This window comes from Chrysochloris asiatica, unplaced genomic scaffold (genome assembly GCF_000296735.1).
Source record: "Chrysochloris asiatica unplaced genomic scaffold, ChrAsi1.0 scaffold00033, whole genome shotgun sequence".
In the NCBI taxonomy this organism is placed as follows: Eukaryota; Metazoa; Chordata; class Mammalia; order Afrosoricida; family Chrysochloridae; genus Chrysochloris; species Chrysochloris asiatica.
The window spans coordinates 22,227,757-22,238,531 of NW_006408551.1; the positions used below are offsets into that span (position 1 = coordinate 22,227,757).

General features: G+C 40.4%; 1 protein-coding gene across 1 annotated transcript in view; it reads left to right on the plus strand.

Moving 5' to 3' along the window:
* Nucleotides 1–10,775, plus strand: part of MYRFL (myelin regulatory factor-like) — a 247,800-nt gene that overhangs the window by 138,455 nt on the left and 98,570 nt on the right. The window contains exon 11 of the mRNA XM_006859617.1: nt 8,077–8,277. Within this exon, the coding sequence (XP_006859679.1) occupies nt 8,077–8,277 (201 nt within the window). The remainder of the gene's footprint in view (nt 1–8,076; nt 8,278–10,775) is intronic.

The following is a 10,775-nucleotide window of genomic DNA, read 5'->3' on the forward strand; positions in this document are numbered from 1 at the left end:
GACATATTATCAGAAGGGACCTATCCCTGGAGAAGGACATCATGCTTGGTAAAGTAGAGGGTCAGTGAAAAGATGAAGATCCTCAACAAGATGGATTGACACAGTAGCAGAAACAATATACTCAATCGTAGAAATGATTATGAGATTGGAGCATTGTTTTGTTCTATTGTGCATAAGGTTGCTATGAGCTGGTAACTGACTTGACAACACCTAACAACAACAACAATAATAGGAAAGAATAAAGACAGGCAATAGCTTTCTTTTCTGAGTTAGCATATATTGTTATTTTTAAGTACTGTTGAGTCAGTTTTGACTCACAGCGACCCTGTATAGGGTTTCCAAAGAGCAGCTGGTGGGTTTGAACTACTGACCATGTTGTTTTCATTCCAGTGCTTATCCTACAGCACCACACCAGGAGTCCTAGTATAGATTAAATGTCATTAAAATGCTCTCCTGAGCATTGTAACTATACTTGAATTAGTTTGCTGGTCACCTACATACTTTGAATAATTTACCTGGTACCAAAGTTCTCTCTATTTTCTGCTGGCATAAATGACTGTTATGGAGTCATACAATAATACTACATGGAGAGATACTCATTAATATTCTGTTAACCAGAACTTTTTGGTACTTGGAATCTTCTCATATCAAACACATTGATAATTGAGCTCATGATGATGATTTACAGGAGCTGAAAGATTCTGCAATTCTTATTAAGTATGAATAGTAAACAAATTATTTTTAGCACAGATTTACTGTCATGTTATTCACTGAATTTTTATTTTACAAAAAAAGATTGTATTTTAGGTTTGGTAGTTTTCTGTCTAGTCACAATTCTTGGTTAGAGATAATGTCAGCAAGTGTGCTGAGTAATACACTATGCCCTAACAACAATGAGAATGATAATAATGGTAATAGCACAGACCCTTTGGCCTTCAAACTTGAAAATCTTACTGATACTATTTCCTTTTAATCTCAGATCACAGAAGTGAATAAGCAAACTTGTGTCGATTTAACCAATCAAGAGAACAATGGAATTGAAGAAATGGCACTTTGAGTCAGTTGTTGTTGTTGTTAAGTACCATTGAGTTAGTTCTGACTCATAGCAACCCTGTATAGATAGAGTTTCTGAGGAACAGCTGTTGAATTTGAACTGCCAACCTTGTGGCGAGCAGTCTAGTACTTATCATACAGTGCTATAGCAGAGCCTTAGAAATGTCCACAGAATACTTGTCTTGCCTCTGAGATTCCACAGGTAAACTCACAGGAATAAGCATTATGGATTGGGCAGAGGGCAAACTAGCCTATACTCTACAAGGGCCTCTTTGACCATGCCCTGGTTCTTTTAGTTTCAGCTCAAAAATGTAGGATAGGAAGAAAAGCTGACACCTAAAAAATATTATAAGACCTGACCATATTAAATAGAGAAAAGCAAACTTCATTGAGCAAATCTGGATTCATTTGGTGGCCTAACAACCTGTTCCTCGAAATAGAAAGACTTATGTTTTACTATTTGGTAGGGATGATTGTATGAGGGTTGAACCTAGATGAGATTCAGGCCTCTAGGAGGGGTTCCGGAGACCAAACTTGGCAGAATTATCCTTGGTGAGCGAGTGGTAAGAAGGACCCAGTAATTGTTCATCTGAGTTGTCAGTGAAAACAGCTTTAGAACTATATTATGGTCCTGTAGTGTAAATGAACCAATTTAACAGAAATTAAGTTTTACACCAAATAACTAATTTATTTTCCAGGTCTTTGTTTTGGGGCACAGTCCCCCATTGGAGTTCCTTCAATGACCCCTTGTTAATTCTAGAATTTACCTCAGCTCCATTTTCTGACTCAAACACATAATTAAACCTAGTTGGAAGTGCTGTGTTACAAACAGGAGAGATGATTCCTTTTGTTTTCTTTTCAAAGACACAGTAGGCTTTCTTTGTTTTAAAACCTAATAAATTATTCCAGCTTCCATTCAAGAAGGATAGAAATGGGTACATCCGCAAGAACGCTCCCTTGACAATTTTGCAAACCAGACTGCTGAGAGGTGGGAAACTGACACTCAGTGGCTGGGGAAAGACAATTGAACTCCTACAGGTCCAATGATAGCTAGGGATGGTGAGAGCTAGAGCAGAGTTGTCCCAGGTACCATCTCCCTGTTCACGGGCTCGTCCCATTTCTGACCATGAAACTCCCACCCCAATAACACACAGATGTCTCCTGGAGTTCAGATGAAGTCTTGTTTACCCTAAGAAGTCAGTCTGTGGAGCAATGTCTATTCCCTTCTGTAGCTGGAAGTCAATAGAGTGTTCTGTCACCTATGGACTAGGAGTGTAAGGTGTAAAGAAGTACTTCTTTACAGAATCCCCTGGAGAGCTTGTTAAAACATAGCTATCTTGGCTCCAGCTTGACAGTTTTTAATTCGGCAGGTCTGCGATGCCTGAGAATATACAACTCTAACAAACATGTTGGAAATGCTGTGCTGCTGGACTACACTTGGTACAGCATTGTTGTTGCTGTTGTTAAGTGCCTTCGAGTTTTGGTTCCGACTCGTAACAACCCTGTATAGGGTTTCCAAAGAGTGGCTGGGGAGTTTGAACTGCCGACCTTGTGCTTTATCCCATAGCATCACACCATGACTTCTTGGCAGACAACGATTCCAGGCCACTGTCTGTAGTTCTTTCAGAAAAGTACAAAACCTGATTTCCCATGAGCTGCCTTCCTCAGTGCAAGCTCTCCTGTTGTGCCTTTGAGCTATTGCTTTAGATGTCCAAACAATGGCAAAGCAAATACATTCCAGTCTCCATTTCAAACTTCCAGTCCTTTACCTAAAATTATGCTGTTTTCTAGTCCAGAAACCTGCAGGAGGAGCCATTGCCATTGTATTGTTTTTGAATAGTGGTCATTGTTACCGGGAAGAGTCTATTTCAACTCATATGGAGTCTCTGTGACAAAAAAAACCCATAGGGGTTTTCTAGGGTTAACAGCTGAGTACTTTACCATCAGGGCTTTGTTTGTGAATGTGGTCCCCTGGAATTATGCAACTCTGAAGCCCAGTCCCATGTATTGTAAAGAAAAGGAATATAGCAGATACACATCTGTTGCTGAGAACAGACTAAGCAATTGTAGGTGTAACAGTGGTTGCTGTACCTAGCAAAGTGTGTTGAAGATGAATTTGAGACTATTAATATGGTTTTGTTTTCTTACATGCATAAGAAGCTTCTCAAAAGTTTTTGCAAAGCACACATGATTCCAGTTAATTCTCACAATAGCTCTGTGAGATCAAGAAAACACGTTATCTCTATTTTCATAGGAGGAAACTGGTACAGAAAGGGTAAGTGACTACCCTGAAGCCACATAGTCACTTTGTGTCATAATTTGGACTAGCATTTCCAGTTTTTCTCAGACTATCAAAAATATTCAAAGTAATGTGTTGTTGTTGTTGTGAAGTGCTGTTGAGTTGGTTCTGACTCACAGCTACCCTGTGTAGGGCGTTTGAGGAGCAACTGGTGGGTTTGAACTGCCGACCTTGTGGCTCTCAGTCCAGTGCTGATTCTACAGTGCCACACCAGGAATCCAGAAGAGTACTTTAGAAACAATAATTTTGGTGTTTGATATAAACCAATCACTACTGGGCTCCATGTGAATGGAGAGCTTGTTAAAACATAGATATCTTGGCTCCAGCTCCACAGTTTTTAAATCGGCAGGTTTGGAATGCCTGAGAATATGCATTTCTAACAAACATATAGGTAATGCTGCTGCTGGTCTGTGGACCACAGTTGGTACAGAATTGTTGTTGTTGTTAAGTGCTGTTGTTGTTGTTGTTAGGTACCATTAAGTTGATTCCAACACATAGCTATCCTATGTGACAGAGTAGAACTGCCCCAAAACCTTTTCTTGGCTGTGATCCTTATGGGAACAGATCACCAGGTCTGCTCCTGTGAAGTCATTGGGTGATTTTAAACTGCCAACCTTTTGATTAGCAACTGAGTGTTTAATTCAGTTTGTGCTACAAGCTTCGTAATTCCAAAGTAGCCTACCTTCTCCCAACTTACTGTCATGGCTAGGTCCCAATGACCAGGTCAGTATGTGAACATGGAGGATGACTACATTGTTGCCTGAAGGCCATATTATAGCATTACCTAACTGCCGAACCACAGAGAATCATGGCCAAGCCAAGTAGACATATCACCTTAGTCCTCACAGCCAGTGTTACTCTTGCCTTGCACACCAATAATTGCTACTGTCAGATGACATGATTAATGTGAAAGAGTGTCAGATAATAATTTTTTTAACTATTGTCATAAATGTGAAATGCTGGAAAACCAGCAATAGTCAATAAGTGAGGAATTGTTGTGAAGTGCCGTCGAGTCAGTTCCGACTCATAGCGATCCTGTATAGGATTTCCAAGGAGCAGCTGGTAAGTTTGAACCGCTGACTTTATGATTCAAACTGACCCTGAGATCGAGTGTTTATCCTACTTGAGGACTCCATAAGTGAAGAGTTAGGTATATTTTAAAGTTTGGTTTGACACAATTAAGATCACAACTCCAGGGGTAATACATTTACAGATCTCATAATAACATTGCCATTACTAATGAGAACCCTTCCATTGGGTACATATTTGGAACATTGTAGATCTATGGTCCTTTCCCAAATGATCTGAATATATTTTAGGGATTGAACTTTTATGTGATATAAGCCAAAGGAGCTCTGATAGCGTAGTAGTTATGAATCAGGCTGCTAATCTCACGGTCAGCAGTTCGAAACTACCAGCTGTACCACAGTAGAAAGATGAGGCTTTCTGCTCCCGTAAAGATTTACAGCCTCGGAAACCCTGTACAGGGTTGCTATGAGTTGGAACTGACTCCACGGCACATAACAACAACAACAATAACATAAGTCAAGTAAGATTGTTGTAATTATTCCAAAAAATTCAAATTTACATATATATATTTCCCCCCCCATCAAATTACCAACATAATAATAATTATTCCCAAAGCCCAATAAGAAAAAAAATTAATCACTGTTCTAGTTTCCGTGATGTGGCTCATTATGGTCAGAGTAAAGCAAAGTACATTTTATATGGCCTACCTTTGGATTTAATTACTTGCTATAAAATGATCTGAGTCAAAGCCAATTTGCCATTTACAACCAGGAAGCTCTAGGGACCTTTCAGAAGAGCTGTTCATCCAAGGGACTTCACTCCCTCATCAGAGTTGTGGTGTGACACTGTGGGAAAAGCACTGGATTGTTAACTGCAAGGTTGAAGGTTCAAACCTACCAGCTGCTCCTTGGAAATCCTATACAGGGTCACTATGAGTTGGAACTGACTCAATGGTACTTAACAACAACAACGATTCTCTCTCTGCTTTTATTTATCAAGTATCAATGGTTGAGTCTTCAAACAGCACAGGGTTCAGATAGATGGTAGGAAAATAGAAAGCTGAAAACATCCAATAGTTCTTAAATGAACCCAAATAAGAACTACACTTTGCAGTTCTTTCTTTCTTTTCTTTTTAAATTGGTAGTACATGCGTATGGTAAAAACATTGAAAAAAGCCCCAAATGATATCATATACAGCAATGGTGAATGGTCTAGCCAGTGGCTCTGTCTCCAGGTGCAAATTCTTGAGGAAACCCCTATTGGATTCACTAGCACTCTTTCAGAGATGGTGATGGAGACTCAGGTGCTGAGTTTGCATTGGCTTATATACCACAAAGAAAGGCAAAAAGGACATAATTGCTCTAGCATGGACTTTTTACATGATCAGGGTTCCTACTGTTGATCCTGGTGTGGCACTGTAGGTTAAGCACTGGACTGCAGGGTCATTTAAACTGCAAGGTTGGTGGTTCAAACTCACTAGCTACTCCTTGAAAAGCCTAGATAGGGATGCTATGAGTCAGAAAAGACTCAATGGCATGTAACCACAACACTATTGATCTGAATGTGTGACAACCTGCCTGAAACACACAGAAATCATATTTATAGAAATATGTCATAATTTGCTAAACAAATTAATTTCATTGTGAGGATTTTGAAGGTGTCTTGGTGGTGCAGTGGTTAAATACTTGGCTGCTAATAGAAAGGTTGAGTGAACCCACTAACTGCTCAGTGGGAGAAAGATATGGCAGTCTGGTTCTGCAAAAGTCGCAGCCTTGGGAACTCTATGGAGCAGTTCTATTCTGTCTTAAAGGGTTAGTAGTCACTATAAGATGGCACTGACTTGATGGCAATATCATCACTGGACTGTGAACTACAAGGTCAGCAGTTCAAACCCACCAACCACTCCTTGGAAACCCTGTACAGGGTCACTATAAGTTGGAACTGACTTGACAGCACTTAACAGTAACAACAACTTAAAGATACTTGGAAGGATATTTGGTTGCTATGGGACATGGTGACAGAGTGGCGGTTCCATAGGATTAGCACTAGATCATGAACCACTAGGTCAGCAATTCGAGCCCATCAGCTACTCAGTGGGAGAAAGATGAAGCTTTTGGCCCCCACAAAGGTTACAACCTCTGAAACCTTCTCAGTGACACTCAACAACAACAACATAAGGATATAGGCGAGAAGAAAAGGAATACAACTGAAAATTCTTCAGAAAGGAATTTTTCTGTAAGAGTAAATTCTTCAGAACTTCATCTAGTTCAATAGTTTTACTTGGAATTTCTTTGAGGACCACATTTGGCCAGGGATACTTTTAGACAACACCACAAAACAAAGTTACAATGATCATTTAGTGATCAGAGGAAGTACAATTTTAGCTCTAGCACTTACTAGGTTTGAAGCCTTGGAGTCAATTTATTTATCCCTTGTGAACCTCAGTATCAATAAAATTAGTATTATAATAAACGTTGTTGTTGTTACCGGCAGTCAAGTCAGTTCCAACTCTTAGCAGCCCTGTATAGGGTATGAGTAACATCTGCATTCCAGTGCTTATCCTACAGCGCCACATAGTTCATAGAATTGGGGTGTGAATTAGTATACAAATGTAGATGATGCTCTACAACACCATTGTCTTTAGGGAATAGTTGATTGTATTCGATATCTTTGTATTGTATTTGTTTGACAAATATAGAATCATGAATATGAAAGTGTTTTGAAACTATTTAAGGGTTAGTTAAATTGGAAGTATGCCTATTTATATGAGCTTTAACAAAACCACTACCATTGAGTCCATTTTGAATTTTGAGATCCTATAAGGACAGAGTAGAACTGCCCCACAGGGTTTACCAAACTGAATCTTTGTGGGAACAGACTGCCTTGTCATTCTCCTACACAGCTGCTGGTGGATTTGAACTTCTGATCTTTCAGTTAGCATATCTACCAGGGTTCCTCATGAACTTAAATAGTTGTTAAGTGAAGTTAAGTCAATTCTGACTCAGTGACCCTGTATAACATTTCTGAGGAGTGGCTGTTGGTTTTGAACTGCCAACCTTGAGATTAGCAGTCCAATATTTATCCTAAAGTGCCATACCTGGACTCCATGAACTTAAATTTGTTGTTGTTGTTGTTGTTATGTGTCGATAAGTCAGTTCTGGCTCATAGTGACCCTGTAGAGCATTTCTGAGGAGCAACTGGTGGATTTGAACTGCTGACCTGTGGTTCAAACTGACCTTATAGTCCAGTGCTTATCCTACAATGTCATACCAGGAATCTATACACTTGCAATATTATCTGATTTAATGTTCTGATTTAAAATGATCATTATTATTATTGAAAGATAGTCATTTTGAGTTTTCTTCTTCTTCCTTATCTAGTATGATTGATCATAGTCTCAATTCCAGATACATGCAATAGAGATTGGATGCTCCAAAATATGACATATGGAACTGTGCTAGTAGGGAAGCAACGTAATGAAAGGAGCCTTCCTAGCTCTCCTGAGACCACAGCTGTTTGGCTATGTCAGAATGTTCCAATGTATGATTCTCATGTGAAAGACTTGGATGACATCTTGTTTTCCTTTGCTACATGCTATATGCTGTATCTATCTATAGATCTATATAAAGTTTATATATATATATATATATGCTACTATAACTTTAATTGTAATATATCCATTTGTATATTTCCAGGCTTCTAACCCTGGACAGTTTGAAAATGACAGTGATGCATTATGGCAGCGAGGACATGTTCCAGAATCTGTTGTCTGTCGTGGCAGAGTAGGAGTAAATACAGAGACACCGGACGAAGCTCTGGTTGTCTGTGGCAACGTGAAAGTGATGGGGACAATCATGCATCCTTCTGACAGCCGGGCGAAGCAGAATATCCAGGAGGTGAGCACATGGCAGGCCTTGGACACCTCCTGACACCTCAGTCTGGTGTGCTGGGCACCTCTGGTCTGCCTGCACAAGGCATCTTGACATGCCACTTGTTGGTACAAGATCAACACTTTGCTCAAAAATGATGACTGTATGACTGTAAAATCTGTTAGGCATTTCTGCTGAAACTATAAAGCTGGTCATATCCAAGAGAATGGATCTACATGACAGAAGCAGTGGACAATGGCAGAGTATCATTCCCTCCTCTAGCAGGAAGCCTCAGTTATTTCCCCAGGTCATTGCCCTCCCTTCCATGCCTTGTCAACTGCCAGAGCTGCCTTTTCCTTTCCATCTCCCTGTTCACCTGTTCATCTTCCGAATAGTGTCTCAGTCTAGTTATTGTTCATATTTCTTTTGGACCTCTCTAGCCTCTTCTTTCCAGAGTCCCTAATTCTAGCCCTATCAGACATGGCCTTCCACATTCTTTATCTTCTTCTGACAAGTTCAATAACTTTGTCTCCTCAGAACTTACTGGGTCAGTCCCCCAAGGGTCCTGAATCAAGACTTTTTCTCTCTGTGGAGAGGCAGTGTCCCCTGGCCTAGGAAGCAGCAAACTGCTCCTCCACTCTGGGCTTTTCTGCATTGTGACCCTGGATAAACTGTCTTGTTGTTATTGTTGTGTGCCGTCAAGTTGGTTCCGACCCTTAGCGACCCTGTATATGGTTTCTAAGGAGCGGCTGGTGAGCTTGAATCACCGACCTTGCAATTCAAACTAACTTTACAGTCGAACGCATTAACCCACAGCACCACACCAGGACTCCAATTCCACCAAAATTCAGTATCTTCATCTATAAAATGAAAATGGTGCCTGTCTGCCCAGCTCTCCTTAGTCTTTCCCACCCCCCTAACCAGTTGAGATAATAAAAGCATGGATAGTGTTGGAGAGTTACAACTGCTATGTAGACCTAGTGGATTGGGATTAAGAGTCTAATCCTTTAGCCAGGCTGCTCCTGGTGACAATCTTTCCTTCACTGAATCCTGTTGCCTATTTACTGTGTCTGCCACCTCCCTACCTTCCCATTCACACTACTTGTCCCTTAATGATTTTTAAGGTTGTGGCAGACTGGAGGTTTAAAAGCCTCCTTTCTCTTCCTTTCCTTTCCTTTTTTGACCTAATCTGGTAGTCATTCAGACTACATTCCCTTCTCAGTGCAAATCTGCCTGGGTTTTTTCTAAACCAGCCAAGGAATGTGCTCTGCTGAGAGAATTCTAAAGAATGGTTGTAATTGTAGACTTTCATACTGACTGGGAAGCTGCAGTTCACGTTAGAGGCTGTGACCTACTAGCAGGATGGGAACTCTTAGGGCTAGAAAGTTCTCACACACGTTTCCAGATGTCTGCCCTAGATAGTGCAGCTTTAACTGTAGAGACAGATAAATTGTCTGCATTTCAGATCATGTCAATTCAAACGTATCCTGAAAGTTGGCTATACAATTTCCTACTGAGTTTTATATAAATATAAATGTAATATGACAGCAGAGGGAAATCCCCCACAACTTCCCCTGTCCCCACCACGCTTTCTATACAACTTGATTTGCCAGGCGTTTTTAAACGTTGTCCTTTGGTTTGAAAGAAAGAAAGAAAAAACCTATTAAAAGAAATAACTTTCTTAAAATAACAAGCTTCCCTGTTGTTGTTGTTAAGTACCATCGAGTCAGTTCTGACTCATAGTGACACTGTGTAGAGTTTCCAAGGAGGAGCTGGTAGATTTGAATCACCAACCTTGTGGTTAGCAGTCCAATGCTTATCCTACAGCACCACACCAGGACTTCCACAAGCTTCCTTAGAATAGTTCACACTTCTTCTAGGATGCCTTCTCCTTAGAAACAAAGTGCCACCCCAGCCCACGCTCTGAATCAGAAATCCCTATACCGCCTCCCTGCTCACAACAGTATCACTAAAGACTATAGGGAGTCTTGGTCCATGCCAGAAGACTGGTATTTTCGTCTTGGCTCTGGCAATCACTAGGTTCCTTGGATGGCACGTATGGTTAATAGCTTAACTAATAACCAAAAGGTTAGCAGTTCCAATCCATTCAGGGGCAATTCAGAATAAAGGCCAAGTGATGTGCTTTCCAAATGTCACAGGCTTGAAAACCCCGTGGAAAGGTTCTACTTCACACACATGAGGTTGTCATAAGTCAGAACACACTCAATAATGGTCAACAACAACTGACAATCAAACAACACAGTAACTTTGACCCAGAGACACTATATTTTCTTGTCTGTAAACAGGAAATGCTTGTATTCACCTGACCTATGTCAAAGACTTTTTCTTAAAAGAGATCATGTTCCTCTAGCAAACGAGAGGCCTACAGACACTACTGGCATGTTTCCTCTGTGAGGCAGGTCTTGAATAAATGTTCTAGAAATGTTGGACATGGAGCAACATGAGTGTTAGGGTCATTTGCATTCATGGACAACACTTTCCCAAACAGCTGTGGGAAGCTTTTA